Raw genomic sequence first — 19,447 nt, 5'->3', positions numbered from 1 at the left:
AACACAAATTGTGAAACATTTTTAACGATGCCCGAGTAACTTTAATGTGCGCTTACTTTCAAACTATTTTATGTGAACATGTCAACGCGCTACCTAATTATGCATGAAAATAATACCTAATCCAATGTAACATATGTAGAAAATAGACATTAGGTAATAGAATTATACGTGATTATACTAATTTTTGAATATAAATTTCGGTTTCCACCTGACTTCTTAATACAAGAATCAAAGCCTTATATGTCCTTTTGACCAAGTTACATCTACGGTGACCATACTCAATGACTAATAAAACTGTTAGAGACCAATAAATGAAACACACCTGTGTTCCCTCATTATTCCCATACCCCCGTAATCTGAAGGGCCAACACTCACTTCCTGTACCAAGGAGTGTAGTACAACAAAATTTTTCCGAGTTACTTTTATTAAATTATGAGTTTCTTAACCGTAAAACCCAATCGATTTCATTGACTCGGCGATCGGGATTCGAACGCAGAATTTCAACAGCTTCATAAGCCATTAGGCACTAGGCCTCGGAGTAAATTAATAACAATATACCCTAATAAATAATAAAATTCCTAAGTTTAATTCTTTTATATATATCATTTAGAATATTTTGAAATATTTCGTACTACTATGAGGTAATTCTAATCAAACAAAAACGAAATGTGTTTCATTATTACATACTTACTGCTATGTAAACGACAATTATTATATACATAATTCTACGAATCGTAGGCATACAAAAAAAATGTGTTAACTCTAATAATACATGTACAAGGTAAAACGATGAATTATCTAATTCATATGATTTCATTACCGTTTAAGTATATATATACAATAAACAGTTGGTCATACGCATCACTAAAAATATCTAAGTAAAAATCTTATACTTAAATTTCGATGTGCATTTTTTTTTTTTATTTGAATTGCATTATGTTAGTAATCATTTTTATGAATTCTATTGTTACTAATAAAAACGTAGCTAAATTGTATTAAATAAAAAAGTTAGGTTTTAATAATTAAGATTTTTTTTTTGTTATATCTGTAAAGTGATCGAGCAAATAGGTCACTCGATGTTAAGTAATCTTAGTCCATAGACATCACTACAGTGGCATCACAGTTCATGCGATAATGGATACGAGTACATACAAAGTTATTAGTATTGATATATTATATTAGTATGTACTTTAGTATTTAACTTTACTAGTTTTCGCTCATTATTTATTATTTATATATAACTCTCAAGTTAATCAATAGTTAGCTAATCAAAAAAAAATAATCAGTTTACAAAAGGGAGCGCAAAATCGTATTAAAATGTTTTGACTTTGCCTGTACGTATTAAAGAAGAGAACTTCGATTTAATTTGGCATGCTCTGGGTTTACTTGGTGGTAGGGCTTTGTTAACCATACAATTTTTGTGGTACCACACAATAATCATATATTCTATGTCTAAGCAGTAATACTTTGTATTGCTCCAGTTTGAAAGTTGAGTAAGTCATTGTACCAACAAGCACAAGTTATATAAAAACTCCCAAGATATGATATGTTCCCATATAATGTATGGTTAATATTTTTTACGGCGACAATAGAAAACAAACTCAAAGCTTTTTGATTAATTAATTGCATCTTTAAAAACGTTTTGTTTTGTAAAATTATACCGTGTTGCAGTTATTGTTTTTATTTTATTTTTAAATTCTACATGTTCAACCTTGGAATTGAAATGGAATTAAAAGAAAAAGTCAAAAAGTTTTTAAATACATTTTCCTTGATACCAAGACGGTAAGTAAAAAAAGCCTTTTAACTGTATGTTGCAGAAAACAGAACGAGGTAATCCTTCTACTTTTCCATTTGTTTATTTTTGTTTTGACAAATAATTCTCAATAGCTCAATAAAGTATTTATTTATAAATTAGATTTTGAATGTGATGACTTCGAAATATTGTATTATAAATCTAGAAAAAACAGTTTTTTAAATATAATTAAAATTGGACTAATAATTTATTAACATATTTTAATAGTTTCAAGTTTTTATTTCGGCATTTAAGCCACAACTCAATAATTAATATACCTAAATAAAAATATTTACATTTATTAATTGTTTGATGAACAAATCGACCCCAGATTTTAATGTCCTGCGGCTTTATTTAAATTAATTCAAATATTTCCGAAATAATGACTAATATTTATAAAATGATATAAAATAAGAATCGATTTGATAAAAACCGAATAAGCAGGTAGAATACAGTGTCCTTGATATAACACTTTGTGACTGAAATAATATATTTATGGTCTTTTCAAATTAAATATTGTGTATTATTATTATATAATAGGAATAATATATAATAATATAATCTATTATTTATATAATAGGAATTTGTTTTCATTTATTGCTCAAACGGTTTGCTTGTACGGCTCAGGTATCTTGTGGTCTTGAGTTCAATCACGGGAGCGGGATAAAAGAAGAATTGGTCTCTGTAAAAAGTTTTTTTCAGAAATAGCCTGTTTTCGTTGTTGCGTTAGTAACTCCGTGAGCACGCCTTGCCTTGCCTTGCCTTGCTTTGGATAATGCTATGCCTTTAGCATTATCCATGAGGCGTTCTCTCATCGGTCGTGTCGTCGTATCAGACTATAAGAATTTGACTTATTGTACTAATGGGTAACCCACACGCGTGTACTAAATATCATGTTTCCGCCAGGAAAACATCATTTTGAAGTGTTGTAAAAAAGTAAATGAAATTCGACCTACACTCAGCAGCGCATACTAAAAATAAGTATAGGTAAGCTAAAAATACCCCGGCCCATGTATTCTATTCATGTTACTCCAATTATACTACTTTTATTTGTCCTTCGTTTTTATTGGACGACTTATTTCCCATTCTGCTTTAAAAGTAATCGTAGTTTTACAAAACTGCAGTACATATGTCTATACCTATAGGAGAGGTAAATCTTAATTTATATTTTTTTACTTTTATAGACACCTAGGTTCTTACCATCATACCAAGGTCCAAGGTCATGTCATCACACCAAGTCGATGTTATTATTTTTCTACTATCAAATACATTTATTACATTGCGTACTGATATGTTATATTTTATTATTGCAATGTATCTTCATGTTATTGTGGTTATGAAATAGTTTTGAGCCAAACAGATATTATATAAAAAGATACAGGCAATGTCTTTGAAGATTTAATAAAAAGTATTAAAAATTAAAAGAAAATGTTTTAATTGAAATGTAATGTAATGATTATTAATTCATATTAAATATATTTACTATTCGTAGGGCTTAGAATAGCATGTATGGGTGTTAGGTTAGCATAAAAGTTAGTCCATAAAACTAGGGATTGTCTATAAGAGTATTTTATAGTCTATGATAAGATTAGACTTCGTAATACTGCGCTTCCATACATAATGTAGAGACTCATTGTGTATAGATGTCATCATCTGAGATTTCATGGTTGGCAAAACATTACTAATATTTGAAATTGCGTATACTCCTTATCTATGTACGCCTGTGCACTTATGCTATCTATCTCTTCGTATACATATAAAATGCTATAATAAATTTAATCAACGACAGTTTGAACAAAAATCTATCTGTAAAATTGTTATAGTTTTATGCATCGACCGCCAAACGTCAACAGACTGGGCAATGCCGGTTGCCGTTGTGTAGGCAGATTTGTCTCACAATCAAGCAAGCTTCCATATTTATTTTGCCAGTGTCAAGTGACTTACCGGTTTCACACGAGTGGGCCGCTACTGATTCTTATTCGTATGTTAATTTGAATAGAATGAACTGCCGTCGCAGTACTCTCTAGTCCTAATTTTTACAAGCATACGTAACACTATTATTTTGAAAAGTATGTTATATAATTAGATATTGGTCCCAATTCTGTTGTACAAAATCTCTAATCTAATTTGACAGCACTCAAAATATAACTCTCATAAATATCTTTCTCATTTGTATGATTAAAAAGAATAGCAAGTCTATTGTCCTGTCAAACAGTATCAACATTGTAGACGTCAGTTAGACTAACTAAAATTGTCGAGATTACAATTGTAAAAAATATTATGAATATACAAACTTGCGATATATCAAAATATATATATTCTATATAGTATACGATACGGCTGGGTAGATACAGTAATCCATTCTGCTTTAAAGATACAGTGCAACCTTGAGACGTAGTGGTTTGTTCCGGGTTTGGTCCTGCACCCGCGACCGGTCGCTGCGTCTCTCCGCCGCGCCATGCAATCGGCTGCACTCATAAAATTGTCTACACATAATAAACCGCTTTTGACTTTGTATTTTAGGGATCCGTGTTAAAAAATATTCAAAAAAATATTGTGAATAAATATTGGCTGAGCCTTGCCTGTTCTAGCCTTGCCTGTTTGATGAAGCTATAAAAGTTCTCCTTCCCAGCAGTGCCTCATGCTTATGTGGAGCGTGATTTGCAGCTAAATAAAATGAAAAATAAATACCGAAATAGATTTGACGTATGCATTGCGATTAAAAGAAACTAAAATTGAAGTTTATGCATAAGCTATTACACTGAACTTGAATAACAAACTGACACTTAAATTACAAACAAAGGCATCCTTACCATTCTCATAGCTATGATAACCAAAACCTTTGTTTATGCAAACCAAAAGTTGAGTAAAAAAAAATCGATATATCAGTAAACTTTGGGAACCACTGCTGTAGATATAAACACATTATATTTTTTAATCAAATAATAATGAAAAAAATAGATTGTATTTAATATTAAGATTACCAATAATATATTTAATGTGCTAATTCATTTTAATACATATATAAGCCTAATAAATAATAATTATTTAATGTAATAATTTAATGATATTTAATGATAATTATGGCTATAATACATTTATACCAAATGTATTAAATTATATGTCACACACACATATTTTAAACACAAACTAATTTGTATTAAAATATATATACGGTATACTATACAACATTAGTATCTTAAGTCATCGCGATTGTCCTTGTAAATATTTTAACAGGTTTCTGCACCACCTTGTTGACCGCTTCAAGTTCGGAAACAACAAACGAAGCTCGTATATTTTGATGCAGTGGTACACAGCACTCTGAATATAATATTTCTTGAAATATGATCTTTATTGACATAGTAATAAGAGATGCCTTACTTGCTGCGATGGCACAGACAAATTCATTAATCATACATAATAATAATAACCAAAGAATTATTGCAAAAGTGAGCATCATGGTCACATTGGAGATTTGATTACTTTTACACATTCTGTTTTATTTTTAACTACCTGTACATGCGATTTCGTTCGAGTAGTTATTGTAATACTCTTCCCATAAAATTACGTCATTCAGAAAATAAAAATAACTTCATATTTTTATTATTACTTATATCCTACAGAATTATAAATACTTAATACAACTGTAAAAGCATGCCTATACTTGCATATAATGGAAACTGCAATAATGGAACTTGCATATAATGGAATTGCATACATGGAACCTGTTAAAATAATTTAAGAGGAATACATTCCTAAAATTTCGAGTTTGATGCCGGCTGGAAATCAGACCATGCAGGCACATAAAAGGTACGCCAGATGCACAACACGTCTGTGTTTATTTTAATTAATAAAAGCTAGAGCAGGTTTCTCAAAAACATTCGAGTTGTCGGACGGCTCCTGATAATACCTAACGTTATGTAAAATCCCATTAGACTAGCAAATAATAAATATTAATTGTTGTCTGTACGTTACAATTATACAAAATTGGTCGCGTGCAATTTGATCTACCCACATGATTAACTTCACAGTTGATGTACATACAGAGAAGAGCAGTTGTTTTTCTTTTTAAAAACCAACTAAATTCTTATTTAATGGGAATTTAGTTGGTTTAAATATTAACTTACATATAAAATGGTTGAAAATCAATATCATATTGAAGGGACATACAAGATGCAGAAAATAACGAATAAATGCATGTAGGTACACACGTACGTACGCCAATTATATTTGGGATGGAAAAAATGTAGAAATATATAGTTTCCTCTTATAGTAAAGATCTATTTTTCTACATCGATAATTTAAACTATGACAATAGCGAAATAAGAGCAACAAAAAAGGCGACCTCGGTTTAATATTTCAGGGTCTTGATTATTTGGCTGTCAATAATGTGTATAAAAAGTATATACTTGATTACTATTTTGCATAGTTACTTATGCAAATATTTTAATTTTGGCCGCTTAGTGATCTTCTTTTTTTTATAATAATTAAACTGACTGGCAAATGGATATACATACATTGACACTAAGAGATATTAATTATACAATCGCGAATGTGCCACCAATCTATGGAACTAAAAAGTTATGTCCCTTTTGCCTATAATTACTTACTCATCCATTAAACCGGAACACAGCAATACTAAGTAGTACTGTTAAGTAATAAAAGTCCAACCACCAAATATACTTAAATACTTTGTTCATTTGCTTACATGTAAGTACTATTTCCAATTTAGTTATCCATTTAGAGCAGTTAGACTGTTAATATTGAAAAATATGATTTTCTCAGTGTTCATATTATTTGTCTCTGATATGACACATAATTATTAACACGTTTCGGAAAAAAATAACTATTATATGGTATCAAGTTCATAATTATGTAGTATCGTTTATTAGATATAAATCATTTTTAAATAAAGCTGTTTAAAAATCGAACACCGTGTTTTTATTGTTTTATATTTTGATATAAAACAAATTGATTTAATTATTGAAGTTGTCATATAAAATGTTTCTCTCTATTTCCATTTTACGTTTAATATTAAATGATAACATTGTGTGAACATTTTATTTATTATTTATAATATTAGTTACCCGTTTAATGGGTAGAGACTTTACTATACCTACTCAGTTTAGAAAAATGAGAGTAGTTCGTTTTGGAAATTAAAAAAATATAGATTTTGTTTCTTGTTGATAGTAAACGATCTTTACTTATTTATAAATAGCCTCACATATTGATACAATTATACACCTTATCAACATAGTCAGATATAATTACATATTATATTAAATTAGAAATTCAAAGTAAAGTTAGACATTACTGAAGAACTAATAATACGAAATTCTATTTTAATTTTTCTGTACTTAAAATTATTACTAGTTTTTTTTCTGGACTTAATAAAAACATACAGAAATGCTGCTAAAATATTTTATTAGGTTTTAGCGATATATTATAATGGGTTAAACAATAAATAAGGCATTCACGTGGTATTGATTGCTACTATTAACAATTAAGTAATAAGTTAATTTACAATATCATAAGTTACAAGCAGAAAGCATATTTGAGATGAATACACTAATTGTATTTATATCTTTGGAATTATTTAAAATTACGAATCATCATTTTTTAAATCTACGTTTGATTGAGATTGTGGTATTTTAGCTGACTTCGTATTATCAATATCTGTCTCACCATTTGGACTAGTGTCTTCTACTTCAGTCTCCAATTCATTAGTCATTACTTCCTTAACGTCATCTGTAGAATTATGTGACTCACAAATGGCTGTATTTGCCTCAGGTACATTTTGCGCTCTTATATTAGGTACAGTAAGAGTTATGACTTCATTCTCACTTTCTCTTAATGCTTCGGGTACTTTGTTTACTTCCAATGGCCTAAATATTTCCTGCAGTGATGAAACTTTCTTTTCTGTCGGAATAATCCTATTTAAATAAACTAAAATATCTGACAGTGAAACAATTCCTATAAGCTTATCATCCTTATTTACTAATAATAATCGATGACTCTCGGTTCTAACTATAATTTCTAAGGCCTCATATAAAGTAATACTTGAAGGACATTTTTGTAACTTTTCTTCCCAGTCTTTCTTTTTGTTTCGTACATCACCTATGGTTAACGATAAATTCAAATATAACTTTTCACTCACCAAATTCAACACTTCGTATTTAGCGTAGACATTAATAAGAACACCGTTTTCATCTAAAATGGGTAAAGCTGAAACATCTTTCTCTAATAATAGCTGAAAAGCTTCTTTAATGTTTGTGGCATCAGTAACAGATATTATATCTTCATATGTACCGATTTTTAAATCAATCAAATTTTTATGAAAAAACGTTAATTCAGGAAATTCATTTAGATATACGAACAAGAATCTTAATATTCTTTTATGTGATAATATATACAATACATCTCCACTTAGTGGATCAATCATTAAAAGGCGGTGAACTCTATTTTTATTAAGTAAATTGATAGCATCATGTAACGATTGATCAGGGCTTACACTACATAAAGGTTTACGCGTAGGCCTTAAAATTTTCTTCCAATTATGAAGAGTATGTTTTTCTAATTCATCCATCGAACCGTTTTCATTTTCAATATGCAAAAGAATTCTAATGAAATCAGTGACAGTAATCATACCTACGAGTAATTTTTTAGTAGCATCCCACAACGGAGCTGATCGGATACCATGGGAAACCAATGTAGGAAAAGTTTTCCTAACTGGGAACATAGTATCAAATATTATCACTTTTGCTGACTTAGGAAGAATTTCATAACACTTGTGGTATTTGAAAAAATTCAAAAGAAGTCTTGTTTTGTCACGACCACCTAAAGAAATTTGCACAATTGATAAGTATGGATCATATTTCGGTAGCCCACGAACTTCCCTGAACAATTGTTTAGCTTGTACAGGATCTAAGGAAGCATACGAATTTTTATGATAAGTAGGTGAAGTCGTTCCTATGGAAGATCGACGAGCTTGTTTCGTATTCTTTTTCTTAACAGTTTCAGCCGCATTCTGTTCCGGCTGAGGTTGGGGTTTACTTCTGAATATATCCATGACTCTAGTAATGGGGCTGGACTTCCTTGAAGAAACTCCCGTTACGGTATAATAATATTTTTTATGAGACTCTTTTGTGTCTTGTAAATTTGGATCTTCTTTAGAATTTTCTGGAGCTTCTGCAGATTTGGTGGTCCCACCCAAAGCACCTTTAACATTTTGAATAAGGGATTGATGCTTTTTGGAATCACTTTTCCTTCTTATTCGAAATATATCAAATATAGAACTTCTTGGACTAGACGATGTTCCGTGAAAGGTTTCGTATTCTTTTTTATTCGCCGTTTCCCTTTCTGCACTTGACGGCCTTGATGATTCAGCAGGTCTATCTCTAAAAATTGATCTTACATTGGGCCTCTGTGATTCAACGCCACGTGTGCCAAAATGAATAGTATGAACATTGCTTTGCGGTAAATGTTCGGAAGGAATATTTTGATCATCCGAGGTGGTTAAAGTCGTGACAACAAATTTTTTCCTTTCACCAACAACTGTCTGACTTTCATTTTGAAATTCTAGTTGATTTTTTTTCTTTTTATTTCTATGTTTAGATTTTCCATGTTTGCTTCCTGATTCCGATGTTGCTGATTCATTTTCCAATATAGGATCCATTATTGTTATTAATATTTTTTACTATATATATTTTTTAATTTATTACACAAACCAAAATCCAAAAGAAACGATGTTGTTACCTGTAAAGAAAAAAAAACATATTGTGAATAACAGATTTTAGTATCTTAATAAAGCACAGTAAAATGATCATCAAACTAAAATTAGAACGAATTTTCAAGGTTACGTCGTTGCTAAGCAACGTGGTGAAGTTTAATGCGTCAATTTAATGCACCACTATTAAATTTCTGCTACAATGGATATAATCAATTTCTGAATGGTAACGATTGATGAGACAAGTGATAATTACATTTTACAGTGAGATTTTACCGTCGAAATACACAGATAAATAACAAATTCACTGTTACACGCGTGATAACCGGTTCACTAATCAATACTCAAGAGAGGAGGTGAGCCAAACACGCCACTATTACGTAAACACTTTACGTACCTGTTATAAATTGATATAATATATCCGAAATCATTGTAACAAAGAAACAGAACCTTTTTGGTAAAACTAGAAACAAATAAGGATTATTAAAATAAAATTACTTTAACTAACATCGCGTGTAATTCACGGCGACTGTGAATGAAACGCCATATTGTTATTTGGCGGTAGGGAACTCACGCCATCTGCTGACGGGTGGTGTAAAATGAGGGGAGTTTGAGCATTGGCAATGAAAAGCTTTATGTAGTGCACATTGTGTTCTGTAAATTTTCACAGAGATGTCATGACAGAAGTATTAGATATTAATAAAACATATTCTTTTGTCATAAAATAAATTGGGTCTCATTATTACTATTTAAGAAATACAAAATTAATCTAACTTAACACATAAATGTATTCATATATTTTTTTTAATTAGACATGACAACATTTAAAAAACTATATTTTTGTTAAAACAAAACTGAATTTTAATTAATATAAAATTTACATAAAGTATAAGATAAACATCTATATTTAGAAAGAATGGACTAGATACATATACACTGCGCATGCGTGGAAACTATGACGTCATATTTCGTCACAAATTCGTGACGTACTAATGCGGGGGCGCGTGGCTAACGATGACGTTAAAGAGAAACGGGGGAATCTGTGATCAATATCAGGAGAGCCTGATATTAATAATATTCAGTCCAATGACGCTCGATTAATGACGGCACGGGAGTAGAAACGGCCTTTCAATCAACTACGGGTCGGTAGATCACGTGTTAGCCCCACTTGCGCTATAAAATATCGAATACACAGGTCAGCCGCTCGCGTGTAATAAGATGTGACATTCTTATGTTCAAGTGTAACAAATAGTTGACCCATGAAGGATATAAAAAATAGTTGATCAATGAATTTAAATTTTCTCTCCCACGCTCTTTTTATACCGCCAACAGTGTTGCAGTGATAAACAAAGTTTAACAGTCCGCGTAATGCTCATACATAGGTATTTATTATATTAACTTATACTGCAAATTTTGATAAGCTTCGTATAGTTTGGAGTATGGAAAAAATATAAACAATGAATGACATGAATACGTTCTGTTAATAGAGATTGATTAACATTTAAATATGGTTATTAAATACAATTGAGATTGCTTTACAGATAAACTATTAACTTTAAAAGGAAAGATTCTACGCGGTTGCTAATTCGGATCCACCAGGTCTAGGTCGACAAATTGGTTAACAGTATGATTCATTTGTGTTAGGATAAACTCGTAAACAAACATGATAAGAATTCAGACTGAAACATCTAGTTCATTGGGTGGTCGGAGTTATTGCCCAGCAGTTATCAGGTCGCCACTGTTATTCGCTCACTGTATTTTATTGTATTACTTTCTAAATGAGAAATGAGATGCGATACTTATAACTTAATAACCGTTTAACGCGTAACTGTTTTAAAACCTTGTCAATAAAAAGCATATTAAAAGAATATGTCCAATGTCTATCTTTCACAGATTTAAAAAAAAATATTTCAACACTTGCCAGTAAAGTACTCGTATTTATAGAGATTCAATATTCTTCGTTAAACTCGTTCATCTCGTTCATCTCATTCATCTCATTCGTTCGTTTTTTTTTTGTCAAAGCAGATAACATCGTCTGGTACAGTAAAACTAATGTATACAACTGGTCATTCCAAAATCGCAGCTAATAACTAGTTAATCCTGACATCTCAGTGATAAATAGCTCTTAGGTAGCCACTTATCTTTGAAGCAGTCGGTGATAAGATAAAATTCATTTTTGAGTCGTTGAAAAATACTTAAGTAGGACTAATATAAGTGTTTCTACAAACTAGCAGCTGATTGATCGTTTATTCTTATTGCTTATGGGAAATTTTATGCAATCTCCACAATGGACTGATCATCATTATGCTAATTTTGTTGGATTTTACAGAAATAAAATATTGCTATAACTTTATCGAATATTTCAATGATAGGGACAAGGAATCTTTTTAGATTTAGAATAAGCAGTAGTAACTTAAAATACGATTATTTTACCATTTATTGCCAGGGAAATTTAAGGCATATTTTAGACACTAATTAAAACCGTCAAAAGATGCGAAACTACCAGTCTCAGTATTGTTTTCAATTGTCGTATCCATCTCTACTCAAGTTTAAAACCTAACTGAATTATGGATAAAGGAAGACATTACGTATATGTATATATATAATACTAAGAAGCATACCACATATTTGCTTGTTTTCACTGAAAGGTAAATTTGTCGTTCACAAAAATTTTTTTTAACGTTTATAATCCAAACGTTCTTCAGTTTAATCTTATCTTTAATTTAAAGTCATTCGATAAATTTATCGATTGTTTAGGCAATTAATTCGTGCCCTCAATCGTCTTGCATACAATAAATTATTAACAAGGTCAATAATATATATAAAACAGGCGTTGTATGAAATTGGAACAAGACAGCAAGTAGTAACAAACCACATCAATATTCATATTTAAATATTATAATTATAAATTACTTATCATATATTTAACGCAAATATTTAAATATATTTTTCAAAATACATACGTAATTACAGCTGTATTATTCTAGAACGTACATCTTTCTTACATTTAACATAGAAATTGAAATATAGTAGGTACCTATATTATGCATGAATCGAACCCAGAAAATCATGTCCCTTATTTAATTGTGACAAATTAAATTGTTGGTATAATGCCAAATGGACAATGTACCTATATGAAAACTTATTTATTATTTATTGGCATAAAATGACCCATGAATGAATATATGGCAACGCAAAGGCGAACTTGTTTTTAACAAAATTAAACATATCCATAATCATTACACAACGATAATATAAACGCCTCCGTCTCAATGTTAAACATAACCTCAAAATGTATCATCACGTTCGATTGTAGTTATATTTACTTACAATAGTGATCATTCCGAACCCCTTTCGCACCGACTATTTGTGAACACTTCACGCACACATACACTTGTTACATGCATAATGCACCAGTCCTAGCAATAGACTTGCTCGCATATGATTATAATTATTGTACCACTGGTTTTTGTTTTACAGGGCGAATGCGCGGTTATTGTATAATATTGCCACTAGGATAGTAATTGTTGAAAGCACTGTTTTATCAGTAAGGACCGCCATGCCCAATTAGTACAATTTACAATCGCACTCAATGTACAGACATATGCGCTGACGGCATCGAAACAAGCTAGTCGCGTTCACGTAATAATTCTCTCGCGGCCCGCTGATGCCGCTGCGTTCGCGCTCAAATATGAACCGCACGCACACTACGATTCTCTCTCATGCATGAACTATAAACATCCAGACGCGCATATCGTATCGTAGGTGCGTATCAAATATAGACGAACGCGACTCATACTTGATTGGCCTATGCTTGATAAATCATTATCATTGTAATATTTAAAATAAATTAAAAAACATGTACCTATTTAATAGTTAGAAGTAATATACAAACGGTTTATTATATAACAGTGTATATAAAACAGTGTATATATATTTTTTTGACCAATCGAAGAATACTTATATTATTTAAAGCATTTAAATACTTAAATGTAAAAAAATACATTTATGATATTAATGTTATAAATTTATTTTTCATATTTTAAAGTGAACTTCATAAATTTAGACTTTCTATATTATCTAAAAATCCCATTACTAATATTTAAAGAATAGTATTATTGATTGTCATAATTATTATGTACTTGCTACCTACTTACTTTACAAACTAAACTTTATCTACATACTTGTTTTTACGAACATTTGTATATCCACATATTATATAACACCGAAGAATCGGGTTAAAGATGTTTGCACATCATTTTTACATAATGAGCTGAAAATATAATAAAAAATAGTACAGCTTAGAAGTATTTATGTACTTACGCAATTGTATTAATTATGCTTTGAGGGTTTATAATAAATGGACTTAACCATTTCGAATGTTTTGTGTTACAACAAAATTTATTGTCCATCACATAAATAATTAAATATTTTATTCGCTATCAATGAAAATTACTGAGAATATGTTATATATCTATGTTATATTATATACTTATGCTTCAGAAAAAACATATCGCAATAATTTAATTACAATTCGCAGTTCACAGATCACACAGCGGTTGTAAACTCCGAGCAGATACACAGCGATAGTGACTCACAACGCCACTGAGATTACTGAACAGACAGTAAGACCTCAGAAGCTGAATTCGACAAATACATGTTAATAAAAATATATTTTAAACTAATAAACATTTTTGGACACTTGTAATAGATTATCCACTACTCTTTTATTATCTTGCATTATAATTTATACATAAGAATACAGAGTTTAGTCTTATATTTTTAAAAACTTTATTCATGTTTTAAAAAGTACTTAGAAAAAAAAACAACAAATTAAGAAAAGGTCATTTTCTGACATAGCAGCTGTACAATCTCATTAAAAGTTTAGCTGGTATCTTAAGCCTACGTTTCAATGTGGCTGTAACTGAATCAATGATCAAATTAATATTTTATATGATGCTTAGTGTTAATACAAGGCATGAATGAGAGGGCGCTTGCCCGAAAGAAGAAATAAGGAAGCAAAGAAATGGAAGTATTAAGTCTTATAACCTTTATACAGACTCTCTGAAGAAAAAAAAGTAGAGAACCATTAAATACGCTATTTTGGGATTACAACATCATCTAAAATCTTGTTTTGTGAAACTTCACTGAAAATGCTTCAAACTGTTATTTGACTGAGCCATCCCAATTCCAACAAGTGACTGCAATACTTCATACAAGACCGAACCAAGCCTAATATCAAGTCTTTAAAGTAGTAAGTAATCTCGAAGGATTGTTGAAATAAACAATCATAAAAACCCGAAGGCATAACATGAGGAGTACATGCTTAGAAAACTAACGTGCTAACTACTAAATACTGTTAAACGCCTGTGACATGTGAAAGACGGCTTGGCCCAAAATGTTTACACATAGAATAAAAAATATATATATTATGATTATATATTTTGGTTGTTATAAACAAACAACCAAAATATATTTCAATATAAAACTATGTTATAAAGCCTATGATTCCAAAACACTTATTGCATAATACTAAGGTCATAGGTGTCAAAAGCTTCCATAGTTCAGAAATCAGCTGACAATATTCTCTTAATCGTACAACACTTAAGTCAGAAGTAAAAGTTGTCGTGCGTACTTGTAGTTGTCGTAGTATTCATAAGATTTCAATGAAAGTTCTAATTCTTCTTATAGAATAAAATTACTCTTATACTTAGATAGGCCAGTCATAACGTCAGAGAAATGGCGTATAAATGTTTGTTAGCATATGAGCGGTAAATGAAAAATTGACAAAAGACCTATTTGTAGAGAAAAATAAACCAATAAAAATGATATTATTTTTTTTTAATAAGTAATCTAAAAAAACTTATGCTTAAATGTAAAATAACGAACTTGAAATTTGACATTATATTTAAAATTTAAATTGGAATAATTTTGAAATTAATCGCACCTTATTATTAAAAAAAAATGGCAATGATAGTATTTATTAAATTATTCATATACAACACGTATAATTTTTAATTATAAAAAGAAACTCTATTAAACATGAATGGGGGTCCATTCATGTTATTTAATTTTCTTTTATCGTATAATTCTATTTTGTATCTTAGATAAATGTTATGCTCACTCATTACATAAAATATCAGCTTAAAAATTTTAACTACTAACTTCTCCACTGCTGGACTAAGATCTTTCTCCAGAGTAGACTTTATCTACCAAGCTGCTCCTATGAGATTTGAAGATTTTGATCTGATGTTTACCTTTATCGCCAAGCACTTTAACTCGAAAAACTAAGTAATTCAGATTACTTATGAGATTTGTTTGTTTTTTAAATGTATTCCATGTTTTTTAATTGTCTGTTTGTATTTTTTACCAATATTCAATACAACTAAGAATAGCAATTGAGGTGATCATTTACTCACATTCACAAGGTGATATCTTGATATATATTTCATCCAGTCACACACCTAAAATGTATTGCAATAAGGCTTTTAAATTAATTAGTAGTTGTATGGAAAATTGTTACTATAAAATATAAGAATTTTTATTTAAATTTAATTGCGATGTAATTTCGATTAAAATGTGGTTCGTTATAATTAAATCGTATAGAAACCAATTAAAATATTTTATATTTAATATCCTTTTAGTTTTCTTGCTTGTGAAAAAAACACAAGACACGACCTGAATTATAGTACTTATTTTCGGAGGGAGTTTGCTAACATCAGCCAGACCAAATCAAAACGTATTCTTAATTGGATACAAATTAAAAACAGTGTTATTATGAAACGTGATAGAAGAATTTATGCGTTTATGAAATCCAGAGCCTACAGGTTACAAGTTGACACGTATCTCGGCAGTCTTCGGCTTTTGATGGACGAGCACATCTTTTGTCGGTGAGACGGCGTAGCGATGGCATCGATTATAAGTAAAATTAGAATAACTGGACGTGTGCCCGCCGAGCGAGCAGCAAATAGTACTAGGGCATGCGACCAATCGTAACAGCCATAAATATATGCAACGTGCTGAATGCGGACACATCGCGGAAGAAACAACCCTCCTTAGCTAAAATTAATACCATAACGAATTAGAAAAATATATTGATCTTTCATTATACTAAACAATATCGAAGTCATTGTTCTGTCTTTTTTATAAATATTTAAGTAAATTAGATTTTATTAAACTAAGTTGTATAAAAATATGAGAGAAAATACGATTCTGCTTAGTACTTTGTACAAGAAATATATTGTGAAAATATCGTATGTTTGACTGTAAGTGTCTATCAGGCAAAAACCACTTAATGAATTTTAATGAAACTGCCGATCAGCTCGTTAATTATGGAATTATATATTACCTAACAAGTTTGAATAGTATTAGTATTTAAGAAAATTTAACGAATGTTATAGAAAGAAACACGCTAACATTATTAAAATCTTAAAATGACTATTATCAATAAGTTATGAATAGGCTACGTTACGGTTTCGTAGGTGGACATAGGCCAATAATCTTGAATAATTTATGAGAAAAAATATATATAATAATAGGGCGTGCGGTTATATACAATGGTAGGTACCAGAGCGTATAATTTTGTTATATTTATTCATCATATTAATAATTAAAAAATATAAGAAATAAAACCTCGTTTCGTTTTTATAATACATAAATACAAACCATCAACACCAGCAGGTAAGCTTGCTTTTCTGTGATGAAACACAATAAGTTTGTCGAGTTTTACAACGTGTAGGCGTTGCTTTAACACATCAATATCATAATATTACGCTTGCCTACGTAATAACGAATCTGTACATTATATTAGCGATAGAATATATAAGTAGCATAAATAAAGTAACAATACTAGACTCTACAGGTTATACATTTTAAGTTATTGTTTAGAAAGGCATTAAACGTGACTTTTTCAATGAAAATAATCTTCATAGTAAACAATTTTCGTTATGATTGACATAAGTTATATATATTATTTTATTTTTAAATTGTCCAAACACAACTAAGAAGCTTTAACGCTATGCCATGTAAGCTCTGCAAAATTTCGAAGTAAAACTTCTTTGAACACGATCTCAGCTCAAATTTTAGTGTTTTTTTTTTTACATTACAAAAAAGGTAAGTTTGATTGAGTTTTTTCCGCATAAAAAATATTTCACGTCTTTTACTTCTACTGCTTTCACTTATTTTTTTAATTTCTTAACACTTTAAATTCAAGCCCACCTCCCGACCAATAATGATCAGTTCTATTTTTGGTACTGACGTCATATTGTAGACAACATAATTATCAACAGGTAACCGCTCAATTACGAACCTTTAATTTAAGAAAAAAAATTTATAAAGGCTCATCTATTTGCTTACCTTGCATTTCATAAATGTCCATATAAATAATATAAGTAATTAATTTTTAAAAGCAATCCAAACGCTTCTTAATAAGTAGTAACAAATAAAATTAGCAAGTAGGACCAACAAAGCTTACCTCATATTACAGAACGACAAATAAGTATAGGCAGTACACCTACACACGTTCAATAATATACAAAGTTTAGGTGTGCATGTAGTATGTGTGTTTAGTTAAAAGTATGCTCATTATATCTTACAGTACTTATTTAGATATTCAGAAGATACAATCTCTTTTATAACAAATAACTTTTTGCGAAGCCTTTATAATAATGGTAAGAAGGTGGCCTATGATACAACTTCATTATGAAATAACCTTACAAAAAACCTTAATTTTAACTCAAAAGTTAACAGCTGTTTAATTTTGAAGAAAGTGAATAAAATTAAGTATACTATTATTATGTTATTTTCTATGACAGTTTTATACCAAATTTTATTTGAAGTCATATCGTTCGAGGAGGATCGAGTAACGTGTAAACGCGAAACCTTTTTTATATATAATATTGAAAATATTACCCATATAAAAAAGAAAAGCTTTTATATCAGCGAAACAAAACGATACATACTATGCCTATTTGAGAAAGAGGAACTGGGGCGAGCAGCTAGTGATGCGAGTAAACTGAAATAGCATACTAGTGCATTCGATCTGGCGCTGCTAGCCGCCCTATAGATATCCTGTGACGACTGGCGCAATCAATGCGGAAGCGCGAATGAGAGCGGGATGCGACCGTCTTCACCGCTGCATTTGTCTACCGATGCTTTGAAATTAGCGCGTATATCATTTAAATTATATCTAGGCTAAAAATTTATAGTAATATTTACTCTAAATGAAACTTTCCTTTGACGCAGCAAAGGAAAGTTTCCCTGTTATTTACATGTAACGAACGAACGTAGTTATAAATATATTTTATATGTAGAGAATACTTGCTAAAAGATATCGATAGCCACTTCGTTTGTCCAGACTTACGTTTCAAGGTTTTATTTTTATAAAATTTAGCACATAAAGAGTTTACGAATTGGAATGGGACAGAGATCGTATTTTTTTCTCGGCTAAGCAAGTATAATCATTCTTTAGAACCGAAAACGCGGCTAAAAGCTTGTATTGTATTTCATTTCAAATAAAAAGGTCTTATAGGTACTCTACATTTTCTTTCTCAACGGTTTTGCTTTTTTCCTTTAGTCTTCATTAAAACTATACTACTTGTCATTTATTCAAAAATACACTGTTGAAGGTAAACTTAAGCTTTTGATAAGATCATTTAATTTTCTTCCGTTGATTGCATCAATAAAACGTATACAAGTATCAGATGAAATTCTGCCACAATATAAACCAACCGCCATTGGAGCAGCTGGAGAAATAAGCTGCAAAACATTTACTCGAGAGAAGAGGAAACGTTTGCCAAGCAGTGGAAGATTTTTCTTTTTCCGCCATGTCACATGTAAACTAAAAAAACGGGTCTTCAGTTTAATTGGTAAAAAATATATATAAATAGATCGATAATGCTTTTTTTCTAAAAACTGACTTTTAATGTCGT

General features: G+C 30.3%; 1 protein-coding gene across 2 annotated transcripts; it reads right to left on the bottom strand.

Moving 5' to 3' along the window:
* Positions 1–7,199: 7,199 nt before the first annotated feature.
* Positions 7,200–13,203, bottom strand: LOC125077183 (5'-AMP-activated protein kinase subunit gamma-2-like). 2 transcript variants are annotated; one of them, XM_047689026.1, is made up of 2 exons: positions 12,849–13,203; positions 7,200–9,547 (listed from the first exon to the last, which is right to left on the bottom strand). In XM_047689026.1, exon 2 carries the CDS (start codon positions 9,465–9,467, stop codon positions 7,395–7,397), a length of 2,073 nt encoding a protein of 690 aa, XP_047544982.1. In that variant the 5' UTR covers positions 9,468–9,547; positions 12,849–13,203; the 3' UTR covers positions 7,200–7,394. The 2 variants fall into 2 exon arrangements, with proteins under 2 accessions (XP_047544982.1, XP_047544983.1); XM_047689027.1 differs by lacking the exon at positions 12,849–13,203 and adding an exon at positions 9,916–10,055.
* Positions 13,204–19,447: the final 6,244 nt, after the last annotated feature.

The sequence above is a fragment of the Vanessa atalanta genome, chromosome 3 (genome assembly GCF_905147765.1).
Source record: "Vanessa atalanta chromosome 3, ilVanAtal1.2, whole genome shotgun sequence".
In the NCBI taxonomy this organism is placed as follows: domain Eukaryota; kingdom Metazoa; phylum Arthropoda; class Insecta; order Lepidoptera; family Nymphalidae; genus Vanessa; species Vanessa atalanta.
The sequence above is the reverse complement of the archived record's forward strand: the minus strand, read 5'-3'. Positions and strand labels throughout refer to the sequence as shown.

What these genes read in the sequence shown, in the direction of transcription:
- LOC125077183 (XM_047689026.1), bottom strand. Translation starts at nt 9,467, where the DNA reads ATGGATCCTATATTGGAAAATGAATCAGCAACATCGGAATCAGGAAGC.